General features: G+C 34.9%; 1 protein-coding gene across 3 annotated transcripts in view; it reads left to right on the top strand.

The window, feature by feature from the left end:
• Positions 1-675: 675 nt before the first annotated feature.
• Positions 676-18,253, top strand: part of CYLD (CYLD lysine 63 deubiquitinase) — a gene marked incomplete at both ends in the record, with an annotated part of 56,977 nt that continues 39,399 nt past the window's right edge. For all 3 annotated transcript variants that reach the window (XM_080704385.1, XM_080704384.1, XM_080704383.1), the window contains 3 exons: positions 676-1,179; positions 2,727-3,029; positions 5,352-5,457. In XM_080704385.1, the coding sequence (XP_080560511.1) occupies positions 676-1,179; positions 2,727-3,029; positions 5,352-5,457 (913 nt within the window). The remainder of the gene's footprint in view (positions 1,180-2,726; positions 3,030-5,351; positions 5,458-18,253) is intronic.

Genomic DNA, 18,253 nt, shown 5'->3' with positions numbered 1-18,253 from the left:
GAATGGTGGTCATAGTCTTAGAATGTTCTATCTCTTATTGATAAAAGATATTCAACACTATTATATATAACTTTAAATTTAACCTGTGTTCACAAATGATAGATTTTATATAAGAATTTTATGTGTGTTTTTCTCAAACTTAATCTATTTGTTAGTGGAATCCATTTAAAATACTAGTTTTTAAAGTTTAAGATGTCAGAATATGCATATATATGTATATGCTTTTTATTACATGTGTCATTTAAATTTTTTCCATATATGTGAGGGTAACCTTTAAATTTTTTTTTTTTGCTAGAATCTGACAGTATAAATCTCAGATTCTTGGAAAAAAATCATTATTGTATTTTCTTTAAAGGTACTTTATAATTTGATTTCCTTCATTATGCACATTATAATAGATTCAAGTTGTATATGTATTTTAGCCTCTTGGAAATATTTATGTGTGTGTGTAAACCTTTAACCTTCATTTTAATGAAATTTAGTTCATGAAGAATAAAGTCTAAAGTTTATTTTTGCTTGTTCACTAGGCATTTAGATTTGCTATCTTTAAACAGCATGGACACCAAATTGCTAAAAACATACTTGGGGACTGCCAGTGAGTTTATCTTTTGCAACTTTACAACAGACTTACAAGTGGATCGTTTTTTAAGTTAATGCTCTGAAGTTACTATCACAATGAATTCAGGCTTATGGAGCCAAGAAAAAGTTACTTCACCCTACTGGGAAGAGCGGATTTTCTATTTACTTCTTCAAGAATGCAGTGTCACAGACAAGCAGACGCAAAAACTCCTTAAAGTACCAAAGGGGAGTATAGGACAGTATATCCAAGACCGTTCTGTGGGGCATTCAAGAATTCCTTCTGCAAAAGGCAAGAAGAATCAAATTGGATTAAAAATTCTAGAGCAACCTCATGCGGTTCTCTTTGTTGATGAAAAGGATGTTGTAGAAATAAATGAAAAATTTACAGAGTTACTATTGGCAATTACCAACTGTGAGGAGAGGCTCAGCCTGTTTAAAAACAGAAGCAGACTGAGTAAAGGCCTCCAGGTAGATGTGGGCTGCCCTGTGAAAGTGCAGCTGAGATCTGGGGAAGAGAAATTTCCAGGAGTTGTACGCTTCAGAGGACCCTTACTAGCAGAGAGAACGGTGTCAGGAATATTCTTTGGAGTAGAATTGCTGGTAAGTTTGATGAATGACTTTAATGGGCTGTATATATTCCTATGTGTCTGTGTGTATTTTTATACACATATACTTTTTCTTCCTTAAATGCAAGATAATTTACCAGAAGTCTCCTGTAATTTTTAATACTCATGATGCTTATTTTATTTTTGTGGTGCTATTTTTGTGACCTTGAATCCAAGGCCCCATATGTGTTAGGCGTGCATTGTATCACTGAGTTATAACCTCAACTCCAGGATTACTTTTTAATGACAAACTGAGACGATATGAAGATGATACTTTAAAACTTTAAAAAGCTACTTAATACGGTATGGACATAATTATAGGCTTTAATATCTTAGAAAAAAGTTTTTGTATGTGGTACTGGGGATGGAACCCAGGAACATTCTATTTCTGAGCTACACACCCAGTCCTTTTTAATTCTTTTATTTTGAAACAGGGTTTCATAAATTATGGAGGGCCTTACTAAGTTGCTGAGGCTGGCTGTGAACCTAAGATCCTGTCTCAGTCTCCCCTTGTACTGGAATTATAAGCATGTGCCACCATGCCCATCTAAAAATTTTAATATTGCTTACATTAAAAATCAACTCCAGTTATAATTGATCAATTAACAAAGTATTATCTTGTGACATTATAAGTTTCTCAGTTCTTCTTGAGTTCTATTAGGTAATAACAATTTAGATATAAGATTTTGAAAGACAAGTTCCAACATTTTACACTTGCTTATAGATGTCCTTGGTAATATGTACATATATGTGTTTGTGCATGTGTGACATAATTTTCTTGAAACTTAATTTCTACTTAATATACTCAAGAGCTTAAATGTCAACTACATTTTGACATTCTTGAGAAGAGAATTACATACATTCTTGGTTTAATTTTGTTGTTCTTAGCTCGTTTTCTGGGTCTTTTTAAAAAAATCTTTTTAGACCTGGGGATCAAACCCAGGGCACTACACTTGGTTGCACTTTGCCACTGAGCTACATCTGAGCCTCTTGATTTAATTTTTAAGCAGTAAAACAATTGGGTATTTGGATGCCAGTTATATCATTTAATAGCATTGGGTGCCAGGTTACCTAACCAGTCTAGTTGACTTCTAAATAAGCTTGGTCATCTGTAAAGTGTTGGTAATCCTACACAACTTGTAGTATCATTGTGATACATTGATATAGAATTTAGCACAGTAGGTGAAATATAGTAAGTGTTCACTTAATAAGTGGAGCGAACATTGCTAATTTAAGGTGGATTTTTCTTTCTGGACAAAAATAATGTTAGAATCATGATGTAGAAGGTAGTCCAATTTTTTCACAGTCCAACTGTGATTTGAAATAATCTGGTAATTTTATTCTAGCATCAAATATAGGTTTTTCCTTATGTTTTAAAATCCTAAACCCAACAGCAAGTACTAAGCTTATATTATCTTTATATTATCTTATATTTATTATACACGTCATTTAGAAATTTCCCAAAGTAATTTCCCTGAAATCCCTAGGATAGACCCTTTTTTCTGCGGATAATCTTTCTGTAATCTCTCTTCTAAAAACTAGGAAGAAGGTCGCGGTCAAGGTTTCACTGATGGGGTATATCAAGGGAAACAGCTTTTTCAGTGTGATGAAGATTGTGGAGTGTTTGTTGCATTGGACAAGCTAGAAATCATAGAAGATGATGACAATGGACTGGAAAGTGATTATGCAGGTCCTGTGGACACAATGCAGGTTGAACTTCCCCCCTTGGAGATCAACTCCAGAGTTTCTTTGAAGGTTGGCGAAACTATAGAATCTGGAACGGTTATATTCTGTGATGTTTTACCAGGCAAAGAGAGCTTAGGATATTTTGTTGGAGTTGACATGGTAAGAAACATTTGGATCCTATTATCATTGCAAATATATGTATTAGTTTTATGACCAATTTAGGTGCAAATTGAATACTTTGGATGTTTAAAATAGACTGATTTGTAGGGAACATGTTCTAATTTATCTTCGGTAAAGGAATATTGAAAGGGGACAGGAGTCTAGATATAGAATTACATTCACCTTTTTTTTTAGTTGGAATAAATTGAAATAATGTTCTTAATCTTTACGTTTGCTTAACTATAGCTGACCAGTAGATATACACACTCATAAAAACACCAACCAAAGGGGAGAAAAATCCCCACCAAACCCCAATATATTACATATCTTATTTTATTTAATTTGGAAAGTTTATTTTTGTAATTTTTGTTTTTCCATTTGTAATATTTTACAGAACTCATTGACTGGTCTGATTTTTATGAGTAATGTTAAAAATTATTTGTAGAAAATATCTGAGTAGAGGAAAGCAACACTGCTTTTGAAGAATAGAGTATTCTCCTAGGATATTATTCATTAAAATTTTTATTTTAGTAATATATATAACAAAGTTTTTTTTATCATTTTAATCATTTTAAGTGTATGGTTCAGTGGCATGAAGTATGTGCTCATCACTCTTCATCTCCAGACCCTTGTTAGCATTCCAGACTGAAATTGTGCCCTGTTAGATACATTCTTCACACTCTCCTCACTCTCTCAACTGCTCTTCTGCTTTCCATCCCTATGTATTTTCCTAGGTACTTCATAGAAGTGGAATCACACAATATTTGCCTTTTTCCCTTCTGTTTGTGCCACTCATTTTTTTTTTTTTTTTTTTGTGGTACAAAGGATTGAACCTGTCCTACCTCTGAGCTACACCCCCAGCCCTTTCTTTCTTTGTATCAGCCTTTCAACTACTGGGATTACAGGCATGTACCATCACACCCAGCTTGTATCATTCATTTTAATGTTACCTTATAACCATACTTGTTAATAATGGGTACATTCCAGTGTGGTAAGTTGAATTATGTGGCATTAAGAGGAAAAAAATGCTGGGAACATTTTTATCATACTTTGAAAATATGGGCAACAATGTGTTAGGTATAAAGAAGGTGATTCAGACAGAATTATAAAACACTAGCATGAGGTAGGAGAGGATGTGAGTAATGGATTTTTGTACTCACGATGAGTATGTTTTTAGTAATTGTGTTGATCTGTTCAGTTACAATCTGAATTGGTTAGTAGGGTGTAAAGGTTCTTGCATAAGTTTCTATTATTCTGTGTTTGGAAATTCTAGGAAATTCTGTTTGGTGTTCATTAGTTAGCTATTAAACAAACATTTGCTGAACTCTTACTATGTGAAGTTAGAGCCAGAGGATAACATGTGGGTCCCTCAGGATTGCTAACAATAAAGAACTCCTTTTGACGGTTTTCTTTAAAAATTTCTTCAACATTTTAGAGGAGAAGTTGTAGGATGGGTGGAGGGAAGGTTGGAGACAGAGAACCAGTAGCCATAGCATTGGTCTCTCCTTGTCTCAGGTCATTTGGCTTGAGCCTCCAACTTGGCAAACACTGTGTAGGCCTGATATAGTCACTGATGGTGGGCAGTGATGGTGGGCAGTGGCTCTTCTTGCTTACCCAGGGCAGCTGCCTACAGGTTTGCCCTGCCAGCTCCTCCCCCTGCCTCCACCCACTCCCCAGTTGGCTTGTGCAGGCATTGATTCCAAACACTTCTAAGTATACTCTTCGAGAGGAGGGTTCTGGCCAAGACAACTTTCTTTATACATTTGGATTTCCAGGGACATTTTAGCATACTGTACACATTGGTGCTAAGGGCACTTGTCTGGCCAGTCTTTTAATCTAGCTCCACGAACAGTGCTCTGCTAGTTGGCACTATTTTGGAATAGAAATTAAATAGAAAAAAATCCATTTTGAAGGAAGTTCTTTTATACCTATAAATGACAAAAGAACAATTTAAAATAGACATATGCACAAAAAGGCATACAATAGTTCAAACTAAGTGCTCAGGGAATATAAAGGTATGACATTTATATGTCTTTTTAAACCTCAGATGGATGTTTTTTCATAGATTAGTTTCACTTTTGATTCTTTATTCATCTATGAGTTTACCATAACTCGATTATTCTTAGTTTTAATTTTTCCAAAAAAACAAAAAAGTTTTATTACTTTGACAGTTATTTCTAACATATTCTTATTTTCTTTTTGGCAAAATAGTTAGAATTTAACAATGTAAATATTTTGGAGGATCCTTTGGTGGAAAATACAGACTTTCATATTTACATTTTAATGAGAGTTTCCAAGTTAATTTTATTATATAATTTATAGGATAACCCTATTGGCAACTGGGATGGAAAATTTGATGGAGTACAGCTTTGTAGTTTTGCAAGTGTGGAAAGTACAGTTCTCTTGCACATCAATGATATCATCCCAGGTATGTTTTCTGTATGTTTTATACAAATATAAGGCAGAATTTCTAACATGTATTTTGTTATAATAATGTAGATATATGCTTCAAGATGCATGTTTAAAATTTGACCTTTATATTATAGAATTGTTATTAAATAGACTATCCTTTCTTACCCCCAAATGAAGTTTCCAGAAGTCAGTGTAGAGTGACATTTTACTTTATTTTTCATCTCTGAGCTATTCTAAGGGTGGGGGAGCCCTTTTTGATAATTAGAAGGCTCAAAATATAATAAGCTGGTATGTGTTAGAGTGAGAAAGTTTTGTTTAAACTGGGAGCTTTTAAGCAGAAAATGGTCATATCTGATCTAATATACTGTGGAGAGAATTCTGTTTTGAGATGACATAATTGTTTATACATCAGAACTGTAGTCAGAAACAGATTACTCAACCTTCCATCTTAAACAAAACAAAACAAAACAAAACTAGGAACATTTTATTTTGCCTCAAATACATAGCACCTAATGGCAGCTGTTAAATAATTGACAGGTTCTTAGGGATAGCAACATCAACAGTACCATCTTCCTGCTTTAGAATTCCCAATGATAGGCTAGTCCAGTAAAACTAACAGGCAGTAGGAACTGGTGGTGCTTATTGAGTGGTCTGCAACTTCCTGAATACAATGTCTGAAAGTCTGCAGGCCGACTTTAGCTAGGGATGTGCCAGGCCCTGAAGAGAGTACCTGTTCTCTTCACATTCTTGAAAATTTATAAGGTAGATCTCAACAATCCCCATTTTGTGAATTGAAAAACTGGGGCTCAAGTAGAACTAGGAATGCCTAATATCAAAGTTAAGTGGTAGAGGCAGAATTCAAATCAGACCCGACTATCAGGCTGTGCCCTTTTCCATACTTCATATGATGTGCAGATCTGCATTGGAAACTGTACTTCTCAGACTCACATACTGTTTCCATGGAGATATATTTTGTCTCTAGTTCTATAAAAGCTGAATTTTTACTGTAGTAAGGATTCTAACTGAAGCTACATTGTTTATTTCCTTCTAGTGTTTTCCAATTATTGTTAATTTTGACACAGAAATTTTGGGCTTCCTACAAGTCATTTCAGGGCCTCAGTTTCTTGTTTTGTAGAAATGAAGGGCTAATATTAGATGAACCTTAAGGCTCTTTCTTGCCTGTTTGCACTTTCTGGATCAGCATGGCAAGTCTTAAACACTTGTTTTATAGTTAGAAATTGCTTTCTACTTTAGCTTTGTAAAAAGAGCACATTCATTTAATTGGAGGTATGGGATTCAAATGATAACTTTATTTTGATTTTGCCTTGGAAAAGTCTGACATACTTTGCTTTTCTTGATTTTTTTAAAATCCATTTTTAATTTCTTGCAAATTATATTTCTAGCTATTTCTTTACTTCTCTTTGGAAACAAATGGTTTATATGGAGAGAAAAACATACATGTGCCTCATATTTTATTTAGTGATATTGAATTTATTTTTCATGCTTGTTTATGGAGATAACACAATTTATGATTTTATGAATTAAAATCCTTTTTATGTAATAAATGCTTATTGTTTAAAAGGTGGTGTTATAAAAGGTCATTCATTCAGATATTGGTAAGCCCTTCTTTCTCTTAGATGTTGGGGATATAGTTAGAAGTAAAACATAAAACTTCTCACATGGAACTTTCATTGTAGTTAGTGGAAGCAAAATAAATAAAAGGAAATAAAATATATGAGCAATTAGATGGTGATGAGGTTAGAGAACAATAAACAAGTTAAGGAGGAAGGAGTGAGGGGATTTTTAAAATTTCATATAAAGCAGTGTGAGTGGACCTCTGGGTTGACACTTGAACTTTTGACATGAAGGAAATTGGAGAGTGAGCATATGGGTTCAAGGGAGGCCCCTGGCCCCAGATAGCCTCAAGAGTGTTTAGTGATTGTAGCTGACTGGAGAGAGGGAGAAAGATACAGAGACAGAGAGACAGACACCAGAAATAGTGGAATCTGGCACAGGTAGGACTACATGAATTGTTGGATGGATTCTTGGCTTTTATCCTTGGGGAGATGGAGCTATTGGTGGGTTTTGTGCCAAGAACACTTTCCCTAATTTACATTTTAAAATGATCTCTCTGGCTGCATGCTATAAATGGACTAGATAGAGGACAGAAACAGGGGAACCCAGAAGGAGAACAGTGCAGTTATCATGTGAGAGATGATGGTGGCATGGACTGTGTTGGTCTGATATGGTGGATGAGAAGTGAGGGGAGTTTGGGATATATTTTAACTTAAAGAAAATATTTTAGCCGAGCATGGTGGTACACACTTGTAATCCCAGTATTTGGAGGATCTGGGTTTGTGGCCAGCCTCAGCTACTTAGTGAGGTACTCCGCAATTTAATGAGACCCCGTTTCAAAATAAAGAATAAAAAATAGGGCTGGGGGTATAGCTTGAAGATAGAATGACCCTGGGTTCAATCCCCAGTAACACACACACACACACACACACACACACACACACACACACACGACAATAAAGAGAATGTTTCAGTCAGTATTCTCACTGCCATGTCCCAGTAAGTCTGATCACACACAACTTGGAGGAAATACTTATTTGTTCACATTTCTGGAGATTTCAGAAGTGCAGTCCATGTCAGGCCAGTTCTTTGGAATGGAGAGCATGGTGATGGGAAGCAAAAAGAGGGAAAGAGCAAAGGCTTTTCTCTTACATCATGGAAGCCAGAAACAAGGCAGCAAGGGGAGGAAGGACCATATATAATCTCCAAGGCCATATCCCCTCCTCAATAAGCCCCAACTCCAGCACAGCTGCCTTGTTTCTGTGAGGGCTAGGGGCGACATTCTAAATCCAAACCATTCTAGAGAGCTAACAAGATTTACAGATAGTTTGGATATGGGGTTTGAGTGAAAGAGAAAGAAATTCAGGATGATACTAAGGTTTGTTTGGAGCAACAGGAAATCTATAGAGGCTTGTAGAGGCTATTTGCTGAAGTGGGGAATATGGTAGGAAGAGTAGGAATAAATGCGTGTTTGCACATATGTGTGTGTGTTGGGGGAAGGTGTTGGAATTAAGGATTTTGAGTTTGAATATGTTAAAACAGATTATTAATTCATTTAATTTGAATGCTTTAATCTTTAAAATAGGTAATAGTGCTGAAGTTTTCACATTAAAAAACTTTTATTGTGGAATATATTTGCAAATGATGTAAAAAACATATATCAAGAATAATGGGAATTGGGTAAGGGCTAATTGAGTGATATGTGTATGTATGCCTCTCCTATCTTGTACTTCATTAAGATGTATGACTACAATGCACCAATAAAAAATTTTAAAAAGGAATAATAATGAACACTTATGTAACTTGCCAACAGGTTAAGAAATAGGACTTATTAGTATGTTAGAAACTATACGTGTATCTTTCCCTTATTATAATTGCAATATACCACTGTTTTTATTTTTTCATTAAAAATTTCCTTGATTTTTTAGTAGTTTTATCATATCTTTCTAATTAATATATAGTATAGCCTGTTTTTGAAACAATATAAATAGAATCATACTGACTTCTCTTTAATTCACATAATTTACTTAAACTTTATCTTGAGATTATTTTCTATGGGTGAGGGCATTAATAGTTCATTCACTGTCACTGCCTCACAGTATATTTCCTTGTGTGATTATCCCAAGATTTAGTGACCCATCCTAGTGTTAATAGACATTTGGGTTTGGAGTTGCTTCCATATCTTCTTCTACACTTGGTACTGATTAAAGTTTTTGCTACTTTAATGGCTGAGAAATGGTATCTCAACTACTAATAGTGTTTTATTAAGATATAAATACGATTGACTTCTCAAAAAATGCTATTAGTGTGTTGTATTTATACATCTTAATGTCACACAAGAGGCAGAGGCATACATGCACACATCACTCCTTTAGCCCTTCTCCAGTTCCACCCTATGCCTTCCCCCCTCCCTCATGCTTGGCTTAGTGATTGATATGTTTGTGAATGTACAGCATGTACATTAGGGAATTTCCCTCTTCTCTCCGCCCATTCCCCAGTTAGGTCTCCTTATTTGCTCATCTTTGGTTTCTCCTCCTTTGTCTAGAGTATCTCCTCTGACCCTTCCACATATCAGGGAGAGCATTCAATTTTTTACTTTTTGTGACTTGGTATAATGTTCTCTAGTTCTATCTTGTAATGACATATTTTTTTCTTCTGTAAATGACATAATTTTTTCTTCTTTATGACTGAGTAAAATTCCATTATGTACATATCCCACAGTTTTGTAGTTTTGTAATCTGTTCATCTGTTGATGGCTACCTTGGCTGGTACTATAGTTTGGCCGTTGTGAATTGTGCAGCTATGAACATAGATATGAAAATTGATCCATGTAATTCAACACATAAACACAACCAAAGACAAAAGTCACAAGAACATTTTAGTAGTTGCTGAAAAAGCATTTGACAAAATCCAACACCCATTTATGCTAAAAGCACTGCAGAGAATTGGAATAGAAAGAACATACCTCAACATCAAAAAGATGATGTACAATAGGCCCACAGACAACATCATATTAAGTGTGGAAAAATTGGGAGAATTCCTCCTAAAAATAACAAGACAAGGATGTCTACTCTCACCACTTCTTTTTAACATAGTACTAGAGACTCTAGCCAGAGCAATAAGGCAAGAGAAGGAAATCAATGGAGTACAAATAGGAAAAGAAGAATGAAAACTATCACTATTTGCAGATGACATATTATACTTAGAAGACCCAAAAAACTCAACCAAAAAGTGTATAGAACTGATCAACAAATTCATCAAAGTGTCTAGATACAAAATCTTAAAAAATCTTAAGCTTTCCTATCTGCCAACCATAATCCATTGAAAAAGAAATCCAGAAAACACTTCCACTCATGTATCCCCCCTCACAAAAATAAAATACTTAGGAATAAACCTAACCAAGGAGGTAAAAGACCTCTCCAAAGAAAATTATAAAACACTGAAAAAAGAAGTTGAAGAAGACCTTCTTCTATATTCTTGGGAGTATAAATATTATCAAAATGGCCATTCTTTCAAAAATATACATTCAACCCTATAAATTCAACCCTATCTCAATAAATCACCAATGTCATTCCTCACAGACATAAAAAAATCAGTCCTTAAATTCATTTGGCCCCAGCACCGGCCTCACGCAGTGCTGGGGCCTGCTGAGCTTCAAGGCAGGTGCCAGACCCTGCTGCACAGCAAAGGGCCAGTGTGTTTCTGCAATCGTGTGGTTAGGAAGCACTTGAAGCTGCCACTGCCTTATCTCATTTCCCAGCAGATTCCCAGATCCAAGTGACTTCTATTAAAAAGTGGGTGTGAGGCCGGGCATGGTGGTGCGGGCTTGTAATCCCCGTGCTTGGGAGGCGGAGACAGGAGGATCATGCTGGTTTGAAAATCAGCCTCACTGGCTAAGAGACCCTGTTTCCAAATAAAAATATAAAATAGGTCTGGGAGTGTAGCCTGGAGGTAGAAGGGTTTCCAGGAACCCCAGTACCACCAAAACCAACCAAACAAACAAAAACAACAACAACAAAAAAATGAGTGTGAGTGGATCATCTCGTCAAAGTCACTCACCTTCTGGTGGTCAGGATTTCAGCAAATGGGAATCAGTGTGGAAAATAAAAGAAGGACTTCCAAGGAAGAGATAAACTGTAATTGATCAGATGTGGAGAAGTAGAAACTCTAATACATTATTGGTGGGATTGCAAATTAATGCAAACATTTTGAAAAACAGTAGGGAAGATCCTCAGAAGAATGAAAACAAACTTACCATATGACCCATAAGTGGTATTCACTTATGGGTATCTACCCAAAAGAATGAAAACCAAACTACCAAACCAATGCATGAGTATCTATGTTCATAGCCTCACAATTCATCATTCTCAAACTATGAAACCAGCTAAGATGTCCATCAACAGATGAGTGGATTACAAAACTATGGGATATGTACACAATGGAATTTTACCTAGCCATAAAGGAGAACAAAATTATGGTATCTACAAGGAAATATCACACACACACACACAAAAATCATATGCTTTCCCTAATATGCCAAAACTAAGGAGAAATGGGTAATAGGAGGAACTCTAGATGAAAAAGGGACCCTATAGAGGAGCAATTAAGGTGACCTATCTTAGGGGATGGGTGGGGGGAAGATGGAAACTCTTAAAGCACATGATATACTTAAACATATAAAAATCAATCACTAAATCAAGCATGGGAAGGAGAGAGAGGGAGGTAACAATAGGATGGGTATTAGATAAGGGCTAATTGGGTGATGTGTGCATGTATATCTCCACAAGTATTTTTATTCTATTAAGATGTATGACTACAATGTACCAATAGAAATATATTAAAAAATTCATTTGGAACAACAAAAAAACCCAAGAATAGCCAAAGTAGTTTTCAGCAACAAAAACCACCAGGAGGCACCATAATACCTGACTTCAAACTATACTATAAAGCCATAGCAATTAACTCTTTTTAAAAGACAGTTTTAATGCCAGCTGTGGTGGCACACACTTGTAATCCCTGTGCTGGGGAGGCGGAGACAGGAGGATTGCGCAGGTTCGAAGCCAGCCCGCTGGCTTAAGAGACCCTGTTTCCAAATAAAAAGTATAAAATAGGTCTAGGAGTGTAGCCTGGAGGTAGAAGGTCTTCCAGGAACGCCAGTACCACCAAAACAAAACGAAACAAAACAAAAAAACAGTTTTATTGAGAACTATTCCATATACTTAAAATTCACTCATTTAAAATGTACAATTCAGTGTACTTCATTATATGTATAGATATGTGAAATCAATTCTGTATTTAATTTAGAATATTTTCATCACCTTATAAATAAACCACACACACAAAAACAATATATATATATATGTATAGTGTGTGTGTGTGTGTGTGTGTGTGTGTGTGTGTGTGTGTTACTAGGAACTGAACCCAGGGTCCTTCTACCTCCAAGCTACACCCCCAGCCCTATTTTATTCTTTCTTTTGAAACAGGGTCTCACTAAGTAGTAGAGGGCCTCACTAAGTAGCTGAGGCTAGCCTCGAACCTGTTATCCTCCTGTCTCAAATCAATCATGAATCCACTGAAAAAGAAATCCAGGAAATAATTTCACATTCACAATAGCCTCCAAAACCAACCAACCAAACAAACAATAAAATAAAACAATTTAGAAATTAATCTAACCGAGAATGTAAAAGATCTCTACAAAAAAAATTATAGAACACTGAAGAAATTGAAGAAGACATGTTCATGGATGGGCAGAAAAAATACTGTCAAAATGGCCATACTGCCAAAAGTAATCTGTAGAATCAATGAAATCTTGTCAAAATACCAATGTCCTTCTTCACAGAGCTAGAAAAAGCAGACCTGAAATTCATATGGATGAATAACAACCCCTGAATAGCCAAAGTTATTCAGAGCAATAAAAACCATGCTGAAGGCATGATTTCAAATTCTACTATAAAGCTATAGTAACAAAACAGCATCGTTTTAGCATAAAAACAGTCTTGCTCCTTTGATACCAGCTCAGTGTGGTGAGAACTCACTTGATGAAGCTAGCATTGATCTCCTTCAGGGATGGTAGCCTCAGTGACCAAATTGCCTTCCACTAGGCCTTGCCTCTTGAGGGTTCTGCCACCTGTCACTCTATACTGGGGACACACTCAAACTTTACCAAACCTCATAGCATCATTCAATAAATTATTTTTTCAGATACTGTATTTTTAATGCTTTCTATCTGGATTTTTGTTTAAATAGTTTCTCTCTCTTTGACCAGAGATTTTCTTTTATTCTTATATTGTGAGCACATTTACTTTTATATCCTTGAGCATAATTATGATTGCTGCTTATTAGATACTTTCCTGTTTAATTCCAACACCTGAATTATTTGTGGATTGATAGTGATTGTGAATTTTTTATGGTGCTTGGGATTGAACCTAGGGCATGTTACTGCTGAGCTATACTTCTATTTTATTTTTTAAATAAAATTTATTTTATTCTTTAGATTTGGAAATAGATTCTCTAAGTTGTTGACAGCCTCACTAAGTTGCTGAGGCTGGCTTCAAACCTGTGATCTTACTGTCTCAGCCTCCCAAGAACTGGGATTACAGGCATGCAGCATCATGCCCAGCTTTGATTTTTTTTTCCTTTGAGAATAAGGTGAACAGTATTGAATATATCTCTATACCATTTCTTTCTTCCAAATATCGAGCCCTCTTACAATCTACCTGCTTTATTTCACTCAACAGTGCCTGCACATAGTTGTTTTTATGTTTTGTCAATGTTTATGTATCGATAGGTCTGGTAGGAACTATCATAACAATCACATTTAAAATTAGTGTACATTTTGGAATACAGAGAAATTTACTAAAGAAAAAGGAGGAGTTTTTCTGTGATGTGGTGACACTAGATTTTATATTTACAGCTTTTTGTTATTTGGAATGTAGTCCTAATTTAAATCACTGTGTAACTATTAAAAATTTAAGGTTTTTTGTTCTGTTTTCTTTCTTTCTTTCCTGTTTTCCCCTATAGCTTTAGTACAAAATCTTTGTTAACAAGAAGGTCCTTTTAGGTGGAAGCCAGTAGTTCTTAATTTGGGATGATTTTTCCTTCAGGGGACATTTGGCAAAGCTAGAGACATTTTTTTTTATTATCACATTGTGAGGAGATGCTACTGATATCTAGAGATTAGAGATGCTTAAACATTCTATAGTGCGCAGGGTAGCCCCATACAACAAAAAATTATCCAGTCTAAAATGTCAGTAGAGCCGAGATGAGACAGCTTGTCCTAAACATATTTTGAGAGTTATGTTAATTTTATAATGCTAACTTGCTGGATGGCTAAAGAGAATCCTTTGCAAAAGTTTCTCTTTATTTATGTATTCTTGTAAGGTAACCAATTCTGGCTAATATTGTTTCTCCAGAATCATATAGTTAAATATAATTTCACTTTATTTATTGAATCAAATATGTTTGGGGGCTCCTTTTTAATTTTTTTAGGGGGGAGGAATATTCAAAGGTCATTTTATATTTTTTATTATTTTAGTCCTGGAAATTGATTGAACCTGGAGCATTCTACCTCCAAGTTAGATACTCCCAGCTTTTTTTATTTTTTAAATTTTGAAATAAGGTCTTTCTTTTTTTTTTAAATTTCTCTTGAACACCTTTATTATTATGCAAATTTTTAATAGTTTATATCTGTTAAGCTACATGAATCAGATTATTTAATATAAAATAAAGCAGAAAATATATACCTAATCTTAGGACAAATCTCTCTCTCTCTCTCTCTCTCTCTCTCTCTCTCTCTCTCTCTCTATATATATATATATATATATATATATATATTATCCCTATTTCTTAATTATCATAATTATAGATTCTTTATTAATGTAGTAGATACTGAAATTTAGCCTTTTTCATCCCTCCAAAAGACCTTGAATGCGAGCAAGAAACAATGAAATTTGATACAAAAATCTGTAAATGTTATGCTATACATCATAAATAGATATGAGAGGATTGAAAAAGAGAAATGTCTGAAAGTGTAATAAATAATACAAATATAAATGAAAAGCTAAATATTACTATGGAAGTCATTCTCTCCTCACATCATCCAGTAATACATAGTAATGAATGAACTTCGGCTGCTAGTTATGTAAAAGAAATGAATAATTGATCACTTATAATACTTTTTTTTAGATGAATAATGACATTTTATTTAACCACCAAATACTTTTTTTTTTTTTTTTTTGCAAACTAGTTGAAATAAGGTCTTTCTACGTTGCGGAGGCTGGCCTGTAACCTACAATCCTTCTGTCTTAGCCTCCCAAGTACTTGAATTAAAGGCATGCACAACTGTACCCAGCTACTTTTTTTTTTTTTGAAATGGTCTCATTAGGTTACCATGTATTCTCCTCGAATCTGGTATCCTCCTGTCTCAGCCTTCTGAGTACTAGGAATACAAGCGTGCATCAACATTCATGACCCTCAAAGGGTATTTTGGAAAGCTCAAAATCTTACAATATTTTTATACTGAGTGTAGTTATATACTATTTATTTACCTTAATTGCATTTCTTTGAATTTCACATTTTATAACTGAATGTAATTCATTATAGTGAGTAATTTGGGAGGTTGGGGAAATACTTAGTTTAATATTACCCTAAAAGAAAGTGATACCTGAGCTATGAAGTTGTTTTATGTATAATTGATTATGTTTTTCTCAGACTGTAGAATAAAGATTTGAAGTGTCTTTTTTTCCCTCATACTCTATACCTTTATTTCTTTCTGTGCCTTTTTTCACATCTCATTTTGTTTTGAAATGTAACCCAACCCTACTATTTCTATTTTTCTGTGATGGTATTGAAAATAACATGACCAAGTATTTTTATTTATTAGTATTTATCTTAAATACTTTTACAGTTATATTTTACTTAAACATTGACATAAGATTAAAATAATAAAAATTAGTTAGGTGACTCTCTTGGGAGTGACTTTTCAGGGACACTGTGGGCTTCTAGAGCCATAGTGTCATTGACATTAATGCTGTTTCATGAGAGCAGTAATCAGAAAGGAAGAAAATGCTTTTTTTCTTTCTTTTAAAGCTTGATATTCATAAACCCTGAATAGGAGATAATTAAAAATGATGCCAGCCTTTATAGTATAATACATAAATTATGCTTATTTGCCAACAAAATAAAACATTCAAATAGGCCCTAAAAACTAAAGTTGCTTAAGTGAAAATTAAGTTAGTTTATTTGAATGAGTCTTCATCTCTATTGCATGTCATCATTAGCACTCTTTTCTTGAGAGGAAAAAAAGAATCATAGTGTCATCTTTATTTCTTTAGTTTCTTTTTCTTGGCCAATTACCTTCATTACCTTCATTTGTGGAACAAAATTAATACTTCCAGCATTTAAGAGAGATTCTTTTTGGAGAGTTGAACAGCTGGTGAGATTTGGAAGGAATTCTTCCCAGGAAATTTCTTGTTGCTATTGGCTTCTGGATACCTTTGACTAAAAGATGCAGGAAACTTAAACCTGCTATAAAAATGTTTCTCTCTTCATTGATGTTTCAGGTGGTTAAACATGCTGACACATCTGATCTGACAATGATGTTCAGGTTCTTGGAGCTGTTATGAGAAAGCATATCAATTAGTGCCACCCTGAAATTACACATTTCTACTTTTTTAGCTCAGTGTGTGTGTCTTCTTTTCTGGTTGTGAAGGTTAAGAGTATAATTATATATTTATTTAATTTAGACCATGTAGTACCTTCAGAATTTTAAAAAGGGATCTTGTGAGAACTTTCCTTCCTAATATCAGTCCCATGTACCACACTTCCTTTTGTACCCTTCTGGATCATTTTTCTTTGTGTTATTTAGCATTTTCATGTCTTTATACTCGATGTGCTGCCTTTAAAAAAATGTTTATGAGCTTTATTGAGATGAGTTGACATGTAATGAGCTGAACCTATTTAAAGTATTCAGTTTGGTAAGATGTGACATGTGTACACCTACCCATGTGAGACTATCACGCAGTCACGACAGTGAACATACTCATCGCCCTGAAGTACGCCCTTGGGAATCCCTCCTACCACCTCTGGCCTTCCCACCTAACCCAAGCAACCACGGATCTTTCTGTCACTATACATTTGTTCATATTTTTCTAAAATCTAATGTAAATGACTCAGATGTAATTTTTTCTTCACTCAGCATTATTACTATTTGATGCATCTCTGTTGTCTTTTATATTGCTGAGGAGTATTCCAGTTTGTATATCCATTTACTGATGGAAATTGGGTTGTTTGCAGTTTGGAGCCATTATAAGTAATGCTGCTATGAAAATTTTATAAGTATTTCATGGGAATATGCTTTCATTGCTTTTGCATACATACCTGGATGTTAAATGGCTGACACCATTGTAGATGATTAACTTACAGAAATATCTCTAAACCCGCCATCATGTCTTTCCAAAGTAATTGCATTATTTTATGTTCTAAACAACTATGTATGAGAGTTCCAGTTCTTTCACAACCTTGCCAATACTTACTGTGGTCTGTCTTTTAAATTTTAGCTTATCATAGATGTCTAGTGACATTTAATTGGGATTTTAATTTGCATTCCACTACCAGTGATGTCAAACACCCTCTTGGGTGCTTATTTGTCATCTATATATCTTTCTTGATGTAGTATCTGCAAATCTTTTGACATTTTAATTTTTTATTATTGAGTTTTGGGATTTACTTATAAATTCCAAATATAATCCCTTTATCAGATACATGATTTGTCAGTACTTGAGATTGTTACTTGCCCTTTATCTAATTTGCCCCAACAGTAACATCTTGTAAGATCATAGTACAGGGGCCAGGCGTGGTGGCGCACGCTTGTAATCCCCGCACTTGGGAGGCTAAGGCAGGAGGATCGCACAGGTTCGAAGCCAGCCTCAGCAACTTAGTGAGACCCTGTTTCCAAATAAATATAAAAAAGGTCTGGAAGTATAGCCAAGAGGTAGAAAGCGTCTGGGTTCCACCCCCAGTACCACCAAAAAAAAAAAAAAAAAGATCATAGTACAGTATTCCGCCCAGGGTGTTGACACTGTGCAGAGCATGTGCAGGATGTGTCTCCTCACCACAGGCTTCCTTATGTCACTCCTTATTAGTATGGTATTGGCCTCCGAATCCTAGTCCTCACTGTCTTCTGACAACCGCTAATCTGCACATTTTTCTTAAGTTTATCATTTTAAGAATGTTAATGA

This window comes from Muscardinus avellanarius (assembly GCF_963383645.1).
Source record: "Muscardinus avellanarius genome assembly, chromosome: 10".
NCBI classification, from domain to species: domain Eukaryota; kingdom Metazoa; phylum Chordata; class Mammalia; order Rodentia; family Gliridae; genus Muscardinus; species Muscardinus avellanarius.
The sequence above is the reverse complement of the archived record's forward strand: the minus strand, read 5'-3'. Positions and strand labels throughout refer to the sequence as shown.